Source organism: Lissotriton helveticus, chromosome 7, assembly GCF_964261635.1.
Source record: "Lissotriton helveticus chromosome 7, aLisHel1.1, whole genome shotgun sequence".
NCBI classification, from domain to species: domain Eukaryota; kingdom Metazoa; phylum Chordata; class Amphibia; order Caudata; family Salamandridae; genus Lissotriton; species Lissotriton helveticus.
Genome location: NC_136068.1, coordinates 1,656,154,747 through 1,656,171,616, shown reverse-complemented (window position 1 = coordinate 1,656,171,616; position 16,870 = coordinate 1,656,154,747). Strand labels below are relative to the sequence as shown.

At 44.4% G+C, this 16,870-nt stretch overlaps 1 protein-coding gene across 3 annotated transcripts in view; it reads left to right on the top strand.

The window, feature by feature from the left end:
* LOC144770641 (otogelin-like protein) overlaps window positions 1-16,870 on the top strand; it is a 202,146-nt gene that overhangs the window by 130,835 nt on the left and 54,441 nt on the right. Inside the window, exon 3 of one of the 3 annotated variants that reach the window (XM_078655337.1) lies at window positions 6,912-9,295. The exons of 1 other annotated variant lie outside the window; for it this stretch is intronic. In XM_078655337.1, coding sequence (XP_078511463.1) covers window positions 6,912-7,288 — 377 coding nt within the window. In that variant the 3' untranslated portion in view covers window positions 7,289-9,295. Of the gene's footprint in view, window positions 1-6,908; window positions 9,296-16,870 lie in introns of those variants that run through there. One more of the 3 variants, XM_078655336.1, reaches the window with a different exon arrangement.

Below are 16,870 nucleotides of genomic sequence, written 5' to 3'. Positions count from 1 at the left end.
TATGGTACAGTTATCATATTAGGGCAGCAACCATATTAGATCTTTTAAAATCTCGGGAGACAGAGGTTGAAGTAAGGCCTCAACAAGAAGAAAGGGGTCTCCCTAGTAGACAATTCACGGAAACACATGCTCCTGAGGAGAAATGAGAGGATTATCAATGGTCATAGCCAAAGGTGACAAACAAATCGAGAATGGATTCTTGTAAAGATAGAAAGTGTAGGCACTCTCATGTGTCAATCAAATGGAGAAACCATAAGTGTTTAGGGGAGAAATAAAGACATGTTGGTCACCCGAAAGGGGTACTGCATCCACTCTATAAAATGATCCCACATGTTGAGGGAGATTCTGAATAAACCCCTAGTTGACTCAATTCTGTGTCAAGAAATTCTGAGTAATGGGGTTCTACTTCACACCATGGGATCTCATTGTTTAGGCCCATGCTGTTAGTGCAAGGATGGAAAATACAGTGTTGCTCTTTCCTGAAGAGACTCTCAGTACTCACTATGTAGTTAGCTTCCAACATGGCCCACCTTAGGTCATTAGGAGATTGCTTGAGATCATTAAAATGATCGCATATTTTAGTGGCATTGCGTCCACAGCGAACTGTTCTCCAGTATTCACAGGACGATCCTTGTGTTCACTGCCCTCATGGTCAATGGAGGCTGCATGGACATGGGATCAACTATATGCAGTTTTTTTATTGCCGTTAGTGTGATGTTCCTGTGTACAGGTGAAACAAGGGCGCAATCTGAGTTCTTTAGAATGTTAGATGAATGGACATGTGCCACAGGACCCACATTGATAGGGTCCTGTGAAGGGTGGAAGAGCCCACAGAATCCTGCTCTCTCCCCTGCAGCTCCGCTGTTAGTGTCGCTGCTCTGTGCAGTACTCTAAGGAGGTGGAGTTCGAACGCTGCCAGTGCTCTATTGTGCCCATTTCCTGGCATTTTCCTGTCTTGCTATTGTGCCCATTTTCCATTCAGTTTTGCTCTGTATTTACTATTGTGTCATTGTACCTGTTTTTTCTTGTCTTCTAGGATTGTGCCTCTGTTTTCTCAGTTTGGGGGCCTTGTCTCTCTCTGTTAGTTTTCTTTAGTTTTCATCCTGGCCATTTACCCTTTCCCGTTGCTGCTGCCCCTGCAGCCCCTGCCCGCTGCCAGTCCCCGCTCCCGCCTCCCAGCTGCACTTCCCTCCCCCTTCCTTATTTAATGATGGCTGCTGCAAGGGCGTCCAAGCAAGACCTCCGACCCCCTGGTCAAAGATCAGCTCTCTCCCCTGCAGCTCCACTGTTAGTGTTGCTGCTCTGTGCAGTACTCTGAGCAGGTGGGGGTTCGAGTCATTTTTCTGTCTTGTTATTGTGCCAGTTTTTTATTCGTTTTTCTCAGTATTTGCTATTGTGTCATTGTACTTGTTTGTTCTTGACTTCTGGAATTGTGCCTCAGTTTTCTCATTTTTGTTGCCTTGTCACTCTCTGTTAGTTTTTTTAGTTTTCATCCTTCCTGTTTCCCCTTTCCTGCCGCTGCTGCCCCCGTGGTCCCTCCCCCCAACTACTCCAGGCTCCTGCCTCCCAGCTGCGCTTCCCTCTGCCTTTCCTATTTGATTGCGGCTGCTGCGAGGCAGGCGCACCAAAGGGGTGCCAAAGACAAGCCCAACTGTGCTTGTTGGTGACCTGACAGGGACCAGGAACAGTGACCCTGGTCCTCAGGCCACCCAATGCTACGATTCTGCTGCCCTCCTCGCACTCAACACCAGAAGGAACAACTGCCAGCTATCCACACTGAACACCCCCCACGGCAAGTTCTCCTGCTGCCACTGGTGCTGAACCTTCATCACCCTCCGCACCATCACAGCTACCGCCCCCATGCCGGATGCCAAAATCACCGAAGCCCCGAATGCATCCTCCTCAACGTCTGCTCCCTGCACGGACATGCAATAGAAATCTTGGGACCTCCTCGACATCCTTTTGCCAGACATCGCCTTCTTCACAGAAGCCTGGACAATGCCTCCTCTACCCCAGACATCGCCACCGCCATCCATAACGGATACAAGATGCAGAGGAAGGACCGCCCCATCCGCCCAGGAGGAGGACTCGCTATCCCACTCAAGAGCTCCCTCCGACTCTCTACCTTTATCACAAGCAGCCCCTTCTCCATCACAGAACACCTTCACTTCCAGATCCGGACCAGCCCCAGAACCACATTTCATGGCACCCTTGCATACAGACCCCAGGAACTAGCGCTTCACCAAAACCATCGCTGACCTAATCGCACCCCACGCCATCGCCTCCATGGATTACATGCTCATCGGAGACCTGACTTCCGCTATATAAGTATCCTCTCCTATATCTACTTCCACTTTGACAACCCCAGCGACCTCAACTCCACCACACTCCTGGACAACCACACCAAAATTGGACTGAAACAGCTCATCACTGACCCTACCCACAAGGCAGGACACACCCTCGGCCCCATCTTCACAGGTAGGAACAGCACCTGCTACAGCCACACCATGCAACCACCATGGACAGACCACAGCTGCGTACACTTCCTGGTCAGCAAACCCATGCCACCCAGACCTACACCCCACCATCCATGAAGAAAATGAAGCAAAGTCACAGAGGAGCAACTCAACTCCACCCTCATCCGCAATGCCCATGCCACCCTAACCAATGCCAACCGCGCGGCCAAAGGACTGCACAGATGGATCAATAACTGTGCAGATGAGCTCGCACCCCTACGCATCCCCGACAGACAGGGCCCCAGGACGGCAGCCTGGTTCCCCGCTGACCTCCAAGAATCCAGACGCACCTGCATACATCTGGAAAAGGACTGGAGAAACAGCAAATCCTCAGAAGATCACACTGCCTGCTAGATCGCCATGATGGAATACCACCAACGTATCAGATCCACAAAAAGGACCTTCATCTAGAACAAGATCCTCACAAACACCAGCAAGTTCAAGGAACTCTTCAGCGCCATCCAGGAATTCACCAAACCTCCCAGCGAATCCATGGACAACATCCCCTTACAGGACCTCTGCAACAAGCTTGGGTCCTACTTCCATCTGTAAATCAAGGGCATCTTAGACAACTTCAATGACGAGACACCTGACTCCGACACCACTCTCTCCTCCAGCAGCGCCAGCCAGCCCACTATCTCCTACTGGACCCCAGTCACCACCGGAGATATTGCATCAATTATGAAAGACATCTACTCAGGAGCCTCCACAGACTACTGCCCCCGCACATCTTCCACAGATCCGCCATAGCTCTGCAACTACAACACACCATCAATGCCACCTTCAAAAACAGCATATTTCCCAACGACTGGACATGTGCAGATGTCAGACCCATACTCAAGAATCCCATGGACCTCAAGAACTACCGGCACATCCCCCTCCTCCCCATGGCGGCCAAAGTCACAGAAGAGACCATCAACGCCCGACTAACAAAATTCCTCGAAGAAAACTTGAACCCTCCAAATCTGGATTATGCAGCAACCACAGCACTTAGACCACTCTACTCGCCGCCACAGATTACATTTGCACCCTCCTCGACCAAGGACACACCACAGCGTTAATCCTACTTGACTTCTCTGCAACATTCAACATCGTCGCCCACTGCACACTCACCACCAGACTCCATGCAGACGTATAGGGAACCGCCCTCGACTGGCTCTGCTCCTTACTCGCCGGCAGAACCCAAAGAATCAGACTGCCGCCTTTACTCTCCAGACTCACGGAAATCAAATGCGGAGTACCCCAAGGAGCATCGCTCAGCCCAACTCTCTTCGAGGTCTACATGGCCCCCAACGCGGCCATCGTCAGACAGCACGGACTCAGCATAGTATTCTACGCCACCGACTCCCAGCTCATCCTCTCCCTCACCAAGGACTCCATCACCACCAGACTCAACTTTCAGGAAGGAATGAAAGACGTTGCATCCTGGATGACCAGCAGCTGCCTGAAGCTCAACACAGAGAACACAGAGGTCCTCGTCCTTGGACCCTCCCCCTCTGCATGAGACAGCACCTGGTGGCCCACCGCCCTCTGCAGCCCTCCTCCCCCATGGCCCCCAACCGAAACCTCAGCATTGTATCGACTCCTCCCACTCCATGGCCCGACAGGTCAACGCCATCGCCTCCACCTGCTTCAACACCGCACCTCAATATCTCAACGGCAGAATCTCCTTCTACATACTCAACAGGAACCTCCGATCCGCCGACCTCACCCTTATCCCAGTGCATCCATAAGGCAAGAGCAGGTGGAAGAACCTTCGCCTACATCAGGGCCAAGACCTGGAACAAGCTGCCGATCAACATCAGATGCACCCCCTCCTTGCACATCTTTAGGAAGACCAAGACCTGGCTCTGTGACTGACCGGAGCTGCTCCCAAACTCCCCCCGTGCCTTGAGAATCTCATGGGTGAGTAGCACCCTTAAAAGTTCCCTGATTCATTGATTGATTCTATATGTGGGCCTAGTTAGTGCATAGTATGGCATGCACCAGGAGATCCTTCAGATTTTGGGTTCATCTGAAGGCAAATCGCAGCTGTGGAGCCCGTATGGAGCCAGTGTTCAGAATGCCCCAATGTTTCAAAATGATATGTTTGATTTTATTAGAGTTTGGGGTGAAGGTAGTTACACATGTCATGACATCCTCTGTGGGTCTTGTATTGGTATCCAGGAGGGCTTCTCGTGGTTTTTCAGTGCTCTCTTCTCAGCTTATTCGATGACTCTAATTTGATAGCTCCTGGTTGATAAGTTCCTAATAAGTGTCTTTGTTTGTGTGTCGCAATCCTTTAGACGGCTGCAGCTCTGTCGAAGGCAGAGAAACTGTCCAGATGGCAGATACTCCCACTAGGATTTTCGATGGTGACTATCAAATAACAAGACACTTTTACAGTCCTGTTATATCAGTTCTGTACCTGGGTGTTTTGTTGTTGCCAATGCACCTGTTTTTTGTGTCTCTTCTTCTTCCTCTGCCCCGGCTCCAGCCTCTGCCTAAAAGAGGTGGAAAGGGGTTGCTGGTAGTAGGGCTGTTGTGATTGATGGGGCATCTGAAACCCGAGATGCCACATCTGCGTATGTCCTGGAAAATGTGGAATCTGATACCCGTTTATTGGTGGTGGGTGAACCAGTCTGTGGTGGCTGTAGTAACTGCCCCAGCTGTCATTGCTCAAATTGCTTCTTGAGGAGTAGTGTTTCCTATGAGATGAAGTTGATGTGGATGTGATGAAAACTCACCACAAGGTGGACTGTAATCTTGCCTTGTGTAAGGGGATACCTTCTCTCTGTTACATCTTTTGATATCCTTCTGAAGCTTGGATATCTTCTGCTACATAAGATAGTCCTTACGTTCATTCACCTAAGCATTGATCTCAGATAGCCCGGATAGCCATGACTTGAATGCTGAGATACTGATCTCGGCCTTCAATGCACTTTCTGCAATATTGATCTTAATGATCAGTACATTGGACAAGCATTTGGCAATGTTAATAAGAAGAATGAACCAATTCTGTGTGCACTTCCACGCCATCTGGCTCCATTCCCATCTGAACACTATATCCACCAGAAACAAGTGCAGTGTCGTAGTAACTGTAAACTCATTTGGTGCCATGCTTCCTCTAAGATACTCGGTCATGACGGGGCAGCATGGCTATCTTGACCTGTTGTTTCTTCGTGGCAGTAAAGGAATTCCAATCATCTTGAGTACTCCACGTTGCTGTGCAGCCGTCTGCTCCTAATAAGAATTGTGGGGCAGATTTACAAGCCCCTTGCGCCGCTTTTACGCCGCCAATGCGTCACTTTTGTGACGCAGCGGTGGAGCAGAAGATGCGCCATGGTGCGGGGTATCTACAACGTGACGCATCTCACAGATGTGTCATGTTGTAAAGCCCTGCGCCAGAAGAGGCGTACCATCGCAGGGGGAGGCGTTCCGGCGCAGGAACTCCTCCCAAAAGTGGCTGAGTGAAATCTACAAGATTTCACTCAGTCACTTTTGGGCCCATGCTGCGTCAAAACCCTGCGCCCCTGATGATTGCTGGAGCTGCGTCACGCTTGCGGCATCTCCAATAAGAAAAATGCACCTAGCGATCCTGCCCTTGGCTTTAGATTATGACAGTGAGCAGTATTTTGGAGGAAGATCTATGGCCATATCATGAACATGTTTATTGCCCAGGTGCTATGCAAAAATGTCAATATTCAAGGAGATATCTGGGTAGCTTTTAGTACATACATAACTCAGAATACCTATGAATTCATGCAAAATCTGGCTGTAGTACAAGTCAACAACATGAAGAGAAAACAACTGCTCCGTATCTCCTATTGTGTGCTGAAGATGACTGCCAACTGGAAACATTTTCTAAATAAGTGTTTGTTTTGGTAAAACCAGAAAAAAAGTTAATAATCTTGAGAGCCTGGAAGTTTTCTTCCAAAGTGTGGATATAATGTTTATTTCTGTTTTTTTTACCAAACTTTTTCTGCCAGTCCAAAAAAGAAAAGAAAGTAAATTAGACTGTCTGCTCCTCAGATGGTCGATCTGATATACCTACAATGTCGACCCCTAGACTGCTGTTATAAAGTTTCCACTGGCAGAGTCAGTGGAAAGCCGACAGGCATACACATGATACTTCTGTTCAACTCTAAATAGAACTGACAGACCCTCAGTTTGGCAGAGAGGGTAGTCACTAAGGTTCTGGTAGAATACCTTGTCAATCAAACTCTAAATCCCTTTCCAATAGCAATTTTAAGCTTTTATATAAGACTTTAATACTTAAAAAGCCGACCCACAAACATTGAATTTGCTTTTCTCAGATCCAACACAGTTACATAGTCTTTATTGGGATTTTCTTTATGAGGATGGTTAAAAAACGTGTCTGTGTGCTGATCAAGTATCTGGTTTTCTTTTCAGCAGAAGCCTCCTGTGGATTGCTCAAACACTATGAGGAATGTGGCACCGCATGCCCAAAAAACTGCAAGAACTGGAATACAGATGGGAAGTGCAAGGATGATGCTTGCCTTGCAGGATGTTTCTGCAATGAGGGCCTGGTGCTGGAATATGAAGACTCTGAATACTGTGTTGCACAAGATAAATGTGATTCCTGTCCTGAGAACAGTGATTACAGAAGCTGTGGGGTTAACTGCCAGCCGAGATGTGATGGCTACAACACCTGCTGGTGGAGTCTGCGGTGCTTCCCTGGCTGCATTTGTAGACAGGGCTACTTCTTACATTCTGGGAAGTGTTATACTAGGGAAATGTGCCCTGTTGGAAACAAATCTCACCGGGCCTAAAGATATGATCCCACCACTGACGAGCTTCAATATGATGACACCCACACTCAGATTCCCTTCATACTTCCTCTGGCATTTCTTCTTTCGACACCTGGCTCTTTGATTATTACTCTTGAGATCAAATCGAATTCTTGAGACAGATTATGGGGACTTCGGGGGATTGGTTACAAGGTCACACATTGCCTTTAAGTCTTCTTCTAGTACAACCTCCATAATTTTGCTAGACAAAGTTAGGGTAAGCACATTGGAAGATATGAGGGCTTGCAGCAAAATGCCATAGGAACTGGTTCCAAAACCTCTCTGGTTCTTTATTATTCTTCAGTACATGTCTTCAGTTTGCAGATGCTTGGTTGGCTAAGAGCCGTAGTATGGAATAGCTGTTCCAGTTAGTTATGAACCCCTGCCCTGGGTCCTCGACTAAACATAAAAGCCTCTGGCATTGTCCTGGCTGACTGAATTTACCATGTAAGTCTGAGCTCACGATAAAAGTATCTGGCATTGTCCTGGCTGACTGAATTTTGCATTTAAGCCTTTGACTATGTCCTAGCCAACTGAATTCCTGAAAGTCCTTGCTGCGTAATTCAGCATAACAACGTCTTGCTTTAGCCCGGCTGGATGGATTCGCCAAAAACATCCGAGACATTGGCATGGCTGATTGAATTCTCAATTAAAGCCTCTGGCATTGTCTTGGCAGGCTGAATTCACCTTACAACTGTATGCCATTAACCTAGCAGGCTGAATTCACCATTAAAGCCTTCAGCCTGGTTTTGGCTGGTTGATTGCTCCATCAAAACTCCTCGAATTGTCATGGCTGGCAGAATTCACCGATAAGCATCTGCCATTATCTGGGCTAAATAAAGTAATCATATAAGCCTATTGCATTGTCCTACCAGGCTGAATGCACCAGTATTGTCTTGGCTGGCTGAAAAATCCATAAAAGCCTCTGGTTAAATTCACGAGAAACCTCTAGCATATTCCTGGCTGGCTAAATTCTCCAAAAAGCCTCAGGAATATTCTTGGAAAGCTTCTGTAGAATTAGTTAGATCAAGAGCGTACTATACAACCCCTCTAAAGGAAGTGATTATTCTCGATTCTCCTCTCTGACTACACAATGGCTTTCTCACATGGTGCCCACTGATTGTCTGCACAGGTCTCTCATTCTGCTGACTTACAGTCTGCACAGTGCTCTGCGCACTGACCTCATTTACTATATGCAAAGGGCTTTACTGCACTTTATGTTTAATGACTTTTCTGTACTCACCTACATTCGCCCTATGCATGATTGCACTTTAAGCCGCTGACAGTGTGCACAGCGTTTCTTCTTAATCACATTTACTTCCACCAATAAACTTCTAAAGTTCAGGTTGACAAACATGTTTCAGACAGTCAACATGACAAATCCATGCCGTGAGCATTGCAAACCTCGAAGGGGAAACATGGGGGTTCTATAGGAAGTGAAAGATTTTACAAGTAGCTGTAAGTGAAAATGAAATGCAAGGGCATTAATAACTCAGCCAACAGCCAAACCACGGACACCTCCTGCTTGTTCAAGTTCCTGCTACATGGACTCCTGGCCTTTCAATGCTAGGCACATCAACACCTCTTGTACCACTGCAGTTTGGCAATTTGTGTCGTTTTGTTTGGACATTATCTCCCGGAAGTATGTATTTAAATTTTCCACTCATCACATGCCCCAAGTACTTTATCTTAATTCTTGTCCACAACTGAGGGTTAACTCCGCCAATCATGAGGGGGTTTTGCATGCAGACACACCCTTCATACATGCTGCTGGAAGTCGGTAGCCATCAAGCGCCTAGTGTAGTATTGCTATTATTATATTACATTTTCTGTACCTCTTGCAAAGGGTATACTGTAGCAGTAATGGTGGATGTAGAAAATATTGTTGCAATGTTACTATAGGATAATTTTGCAGCCTCTTACTGTTTTACATATTCCCTGAAATCAACATCAACATAATAAATAGACTGAGGCAGAGTGCTGTATTTTTGAAGTGTTTGTCTTTCTGATTAAATAAATAATTAGCCTCACCCTAAAAACACTGGGCATTAATCTAAATCTAACAAATTGCGTTTACTCACATTTACCATTCCTTAATGTTCTTTTATTTACCTCTTTATCATGCCTTGCAATATTACATTCCACAGGAGGGTCAGACCTCTGGGGTTTCGTTCCAGCACCCATCTTTCCCTTGTATTTGTATTGCTTGCTGAAATATATTTTTCCACTTTATGAATTGACTACACAGGACATCGCAGCAATGAAGTAGGCGCCAGTGTGGTGGAGTTTTCCAACCTAATAATGACTGCGTGCTATTTAAGGAAATGAAAAGTTTATCAAAAGGCACATAAATGCTCCAGCATAGGCTGGGCCGGACTGTGAATCCAAAGCAGCCCTGGCAATTTTGTCTGATCAGTCCCTGAGCGGGCAGGGGGGCATGTAAATGTAAAGCACTGTTGCTTTTGTTACTGGGGGCTAAAATTGCAGCACTACTAAAAAACCTGCCCCTAACATCAAAACTTGCCTCCACCCTTACAGCCTCCCGGGGAAACACCTGATGCCCTCTATGGCCAGTTCGACCCCAAGCATAAGTCTGTGACATTTGTAGCATCCGTCAATGGGAGTATAGTTTATAATAAAGCAAGTTTATTCCAAATTGCAGTGTATGCAAGCGGCTTGAAGTACTTTTTCCTATGAGCCTAATCTGACTGGCACAATAGAATACAAGGGCACTGGGAGAAGTGGTGCTCAGGTTGGTTCACCACAGATAGCATTGATGGAGTTCAGATAGTAAATTAGTAGCAAACACTCTTACCCTATGTGCAAAGAGTGCCAAATCCAGACAACGTTTTCAGACCAACTATTGTATATTTTAATATTTATTTGATTTTGTATTTTTTGGCTGCACTCTTTGTTTGGTGTAGGAGAGTATTAAAGAAGGCTCCATAAAGTATGTTAAAGTTTTAACAACACACATTTATATGACAATATTATCACTCTTTGCAATCTAAAATTTGCAAGTATTTCAAAATAACTGGCAAAGAAGAGTTTCTCTCCTAACTTCTATCTATGATGAAAAATAAATATTAGTTTGAAAACAAACCATGTCAGATAGATTATATTTTAAACAAAGATACCCAAGCACTCAACAGAAGTAAAAAGAACAATCAGTCCATAAAGTAAGGATTCTCGAAAATGCATTAACTCTGTGATGTATTGAAGATAGAAGTCAGGTAACTGTGATCTGTACATTCGTTTTGATACATGAAAGAACAGCCAACACGTATTGCTGGGAGTCGCGTAGCTAGTTACTTTAGATAAGTGCCCAAGGTTAAAACACATCAGATAGATCCACAGAAGTTCTTTATTCTCAGCAGCAAATTACCAGTAGTTAATATGAAAACACAGTATGCAAAAGGGCGCACTGACTACAATACTGCACGTAATTTCACACTTTTCATTTACAAAGTCAAATACGGAGGTAAATCAAAAAGTTCCTGATCCTTGGCTTTCCATATAGTTTCATGGTATTATTTTATGTTAAATCTAACATATCTTTTTGACTATCTCTCACTGTATTAATATATGGTGGTGAGCTGCTGGTTAACGATTTGTTCTTTGCCCATTTACCTCTGTGATTCCATTGCCTAGGTTTGTTTATTATAATAAGGTGTTTAATAAATCTGCCATAAAATTGTAGAACTGTTAGGTGCTATAATCCAGACAACAATTAAGTGTCTTCATTCTAATTTTATTGAGGTTAAATGAAACAATTGTTTGTTTCGAGTGTACAATTTAACATGTAACTCTGTCAAACAAAACATTTTAATTGACCACATTTTTCAAATTTTATTAAGAATGAATACATAACAAGTTGCTTGTAGTTGCATTATCCTATTAATATATGTGTATCACAATTCGCTTTGGGGATGGGAAGGGTGAGTGGGCTGCACAGCAATAGGTTTCGATCACCTCACTTTACCACTGAAGGATCTCCACCAGCCTAAATGATGCTTTTGCTGTTATTTGCAGGTGAATCTCAGATAGGGACACTCTGGGGAAAATAAGGTGAGAGTGCTTCTCAGCCCTAGCTCTGTGCTGTAAGAGATCTGCCAGTGTTTGGAAGTCTTAGGCTTGTGGCTATCACTCCATGTTGGTCGGATATTATGTTTCAAGTTCTGGGCTTTCATTAACTACATTTTGCGTTCTGTGATTTGTATTCTTCATTTATTTCTAAAATAATCTAATGGAATAACACACCTGAAACAATGATTGGAAAAAGTCAAGACCTGGCAAGATTGTAGCCTTCTGACAAGGAATATCCTGGGTATTCTAGGAGGGATCATGAGGTTGCCTGTTGACGAAACTTGTACTGTTTGAAAATCTTCTCGGCTACTCTATCTTGTGTGATGTGTCTTGGTGGGAAACATCCTTTACAACACAACTTTTACCAGGCAGTGCCTTTACGACGCAACTTTTACAACGCAAACCATTACAATGCATTGCGCTGGGGGCGCTCTAGGATAGGAAATAGGTTTAATGTACTATCCAACACCTTCCCTACTATCCACGGGGACTGGAGTTGGAATAGTAAATTAAACTATTCACTATCCAGCGCCCCAAAGCACTATGCGTTGTAAAGGCTTGCATTGTAAAAACCGCGTTGTAAAGGCATGCGTGGTAAAAGCATGCGTTGTAATGTCATACTTCCGTCTTGGTATTAATTTTTTCAGATGAACATGTCTATGGCTATGTGTGGTGGGATTTTATTCCATTGCACAGTGTCAATAGGGCTTATTCTACTGTGCATACAGTTATTTTAATAACATTACTACCTGACAAAAGAGTGTTTCTTTTGGCACTTTAATATGAGATTAATGATGGTAACTGCTTCACATGGGACAGAATTTTGGGTGATTCGTATTACTGGCATATAGCTCATTGTTTCAGAACTACCTAATTTCTAAAATTAACACTCAGGGTACAAAAAGTATCCTGGGAACACCTGAACTATTGAAGTAATAGATCTAGGAAATGTTGACAATTATGAACTAATAAATGATCTCTTAAGCTCACTCTTATATATGTAAGTTTATGTTTTTCATTTTTGTCCACACACTGGATTAGTAATTATAGTTAGTACCCCTCTACCAACACACCTATTCAAATCTCTTTTTACAATCTAAGTGGTAATAGCAAGTGACACCCCTGATGTTTGTCACATTTTCATTATTTTTTTATTTTTTTTCATAACTTTATTTGGATAGAACATATCTATAAAAGAAAAATATTATACATCAAGAAAACATACAAAATCGCGATAAGTAAAAAGGAGAGCACATACAAATATACAGTACTTTAAAGGCTATTAAACATACAGTCATACAATATTCATCGATTTACGAGCTCAAACAGCAGTTTTCAGAAAAGTCCCTACACAGATATTTAACTCATCATCACTCAGTTCAAGAGGAGTCCTGTACGCTTCTCTGTAATCTACATTAAAACACCTCTTAACAAAGGGAAGTAAAAATAACTTTGTATATTGCACATAATATCCACAGAAAAATGAAAAAAAAGTAATAGGGCTTTGCCCAAGTGCCTATCACATGGGCAGGGAAAGGAATCAAGGTAGGCAGGAAAGCCTGACGGAAAGCACAATAAATACTTGACCGTACCTGATCTATGGCGAAAAAGGAGGTCATACTCCCAGTGGCTCATAGGTTTAGTCAAATACCCAGCTAATAAGTGAACATTCTCAAGATTAAAAAATAGAGCCACACCTGGTTTACTGGCCTCTGTGGCCACTATGTCCTCACAGTATCACTTATATAGGGCTGCCCGTACCTCCTTTTTACTTACTGTATCAAAGTCCTCTGGTTCATCAAAAGTGTGTCCATAGCCAGCCCAAAACAAGGTAGTTCTCACAGCTGCTAACCATGGGATATCCATACCTTTATCACAATTAAGGCATCCACTATAATGTCTCTGGCAAGAGACACCGCCTTATTTTCCATATAGCTAGCCAGAACAAGGCACGGTGGGTTCTAACATAGTCTTAAAAAAAGTGTAGTTCCCTATGACACATACATAGAGGCGAGGAAATTCGGGCCCTAAGATCTTACGACAGAACCTTCATTCTAAGTATTGCGACAATTAGAGATGCGACCAAACCTCAACACCATATTCTTTTCTAGGTGTGCACTGAATCTTGATTATTTGTAAAATAGGTCAAATAACCCCCATCCTCCTCGATTGTATCAATGAACTTAGAAAACGTATTTCTTTATTTCTCCAGTAAACAATGTGGTCCGTCCACTGGCTGTTAGCAGCAAAAACCAATCCCAAGTAAGGAAAAGGGGTTGTGCATAGTAAACTTTCAATACCAGCAGCAAGGGTGTTCTGTTTATACTTCCTAATCCGACAGGCCATAATTAAAGCTTTTGTATAATTCGTGGTTAGGTCCAATGAAGCCATAAAATTCACAAAGTCCCATATTAAAAAGACACAATGCCCAAGGATTGCAGCCTATTAAGACCGCATCATCTGCATACAATAAAGATGGCAGAATGATGTTTTGATTCTTGGGATGTCCTACATAAGAGTTGGTAAAAATGGGTGTAGAGTATTGCTATACAGAAAAAAATGTAATGGCGCTAACACTCACTGTTGTCTTGCTCCCTAGAAACACTAATGTCATTAGAGACCCCCACCAGTGTCTCATCCATGCCCCTCTCTAAAAGGATTGGCCGCAACCTTGATTGGTTGACACAGTCAAACGCAGAGGTCAAATCCATGGATGCCAAGTAGAATGATGAGCGCTGGGCAATGGTATATTTCCCAATAATTAGTTTTAGGTCTAGACACTGCTCTACTGTGCCCACATTATTTCTAAAACCTTATTGATAGGGGTGCAAAATAGAATTCTCCTCAGCCCAATCTTTGATCTTATTGTACAAGATACTGCCTGGGATTTTCAACGTCGTGTCTATCAATGAAATAGGTCTGAAGCAGCCAGGCTGAGAACGATAACCCTTTAAAAAAATTGGTACAATAACAGAAGTTGATCAGGAACTTCGTGAGGGGCAACAGGCTAAACTACTATAAACATTAAGCAGAAGTGAGCCCAGAAATCGGGGTAATATTTAATGAGACCGATTGGCACACCGTCTGGTTCCGGGCCTTGCTAACCACACTCTGGTTTATGGCCTCTTCTACTTCGGCCAGGGACATCATTTCCCCTTTAGAGTATCTCACTTTCTGATGAAGTGGCCACATATATTGTTGAAAAATGTGCCTCTGAGGCTTCACTAGTTGGTGTTAGCATCTGTTCCATCCCTTGCATACATTTGACAGCCGCCCAGAAGAGTTTACTGCTCTTTTTGCATGCCCTATTACCCAGCGAGTCCCATCATTGGTCCAGTACATCTTCCTTCCTCAAGAGTTAACCGCCTTATATTTTTTCTTAGGGAAGTCACCACTTGTGGATCCCTAGGCTTGGATGTAAGATTATGTCACAACTCTTGGTTCACTATTCAGCATTCATAGTTAACTCATCTAGGGCTCTGGGAGGTTAGAGGGGCGGGTTAAAAAAATGTAGTAATTAAATCAGAATATGATTAATACACTGTTAGACAAGTTTCAAACAGTACAGGAGTCTCCCTGACCACTTACTGGAATAATTTGGCAGGATCAAGACCTCTCCACATGATTGCATATCCTGCCTATAAGAACCTCCTTGTGTTCCAAGTCTCCCAGCATGGGTTTGAGTTTTTCATCTATTATATCACTAAACCTAGAGCAAAAAGCGTTAAAGAGGAGCAGTTTTGTTCCTGGTATAACATCAGTCTGGTAGTAAGAAGATCGGGTAGTATCAGTCATTGGGGTTGGACCAATAGTTTTAATACAGGCTGCAGCTGTATCCGAGGGGATAAGTCACTCCTGGGTGTACCAGTGCGTGGGAGGTGTTTCCTTTTTGCTTGAAGGGGCTTTGTTGCAAAATCATCATGTGCCCTGGGCACCCCCCCAACTTTTGCTGATTGATACTGGTGGTAACAGACTCCGAATAACCCTGGGCTCTGCCTAACCAGGCCCAGGGCCAGCGATATGCTGATAGAGACACATAAGAATGCAATTAAAACACCTACATACACTAGGATACACAATGGTATGGAGGGGTAACCCTGTGATTGGCATGACTTCCTCAATAGGCCCCTAACATATAATCGGGCAGGTGGATTCAAACTACTTAGAAGTCCCAGTACCCTGGGGCATGGATGTTTAGAGGGTAGCAGCCTCTTTTCTGTACTTGCATGTGTGCACTGCTATAGCCTAAGGTCAGTTTAAAACCTGCCCTGGGTTCCAGGACTGCTTTTAAAAGGTAAACTGTGCCCAAACTCGACTTTGGTGTTTGGGGCACTTACTAATTGATAACCTACAATGTTTTGGCATATTAGGGACCCTCAGGGTATCCCAGTGGTGGGGGTCAGGTGTTTATAAGGTACACCCATATAAAACGAGTTTTATATGCCTGGGTAAAGTGAAATTTTAAATTTCACTCCACACATTGCAGTAAAGTGCTGCTCAAATTCGACGTTGATGCTAGGAGCACTGTGGAGGGAGGATCTGCAATATTTCTACAGATTCAGAACCCCTAAAGTCTCCCCTAGTTGCACATGGGGTAGGGTTCCAGAAGATATAAGACAAGTACTTATAAAATATGTTTTTGTAAGTCCTGGTGCTGGAAAAATGTCCCAAGGCAATTTTCCCATTGCAAACCCTCTGTTACATGGGTTAACATGGTAGGAAGTTATTGATTAATAACATAGGAGAGGGCTACAAATGCCATTCAAAGACTTCCCGGGATTGTTTTAGCACCTTGGGTGCTAAAACAGGTCAGCTCATCATGAGCTACGGCGCTCCGGCACTCCGGTGCTCATGACGAGCTCAGCTCGTCATGACTGCACCCGTTCCGTGGAACGCTCGCATGCTGGGCTGATTCCCCTGCTGTGCTGAAAGTTCCATGGGAACGGCTCTGGCTATGACGAGCTCAGCTCGTCATGAGCACCGGAGCGCCGGAGCGCCGGAGCTCATGACGAGCTGACCTTGTCATGAGCACCGGGGCGCTGTACGCGGCTCCCTGCCCCCCAGCACAGCGGCGGAAACAGCCCCACACGGAAGAGGTTAATAAATACAACAATATCATATTGTTGAATTTCTCCTAAAGTGTACATAGAAAAAGTTATAAAACTTTCTTGTTTGTAAGTCCAAATTCAGCCTTCCAGTGGTCTGCCTTGATTGGTCAGAGTTGCCATGAAGAGGTGATAAAGAGCCCCTGGGGTTATCCAGCTCGCTGGCAGGGCAGTGTGCTGTTCCATAGGAATTCCAGGCCAGGGGGAGGAGTCGTCATCTATGTTCTTCAAAGAGGAGAGCAGAGAACCATGTCCGTTACAACTCTGAAGTTTCCACCTTAGGCAGATTATAGGATTAAAAATGTATGAGCAGATGCAGTGGGGAGAGTCTAAGTAAAATAGCCATCCTAGGTGGGTGTTTAGCCAGCTCTTA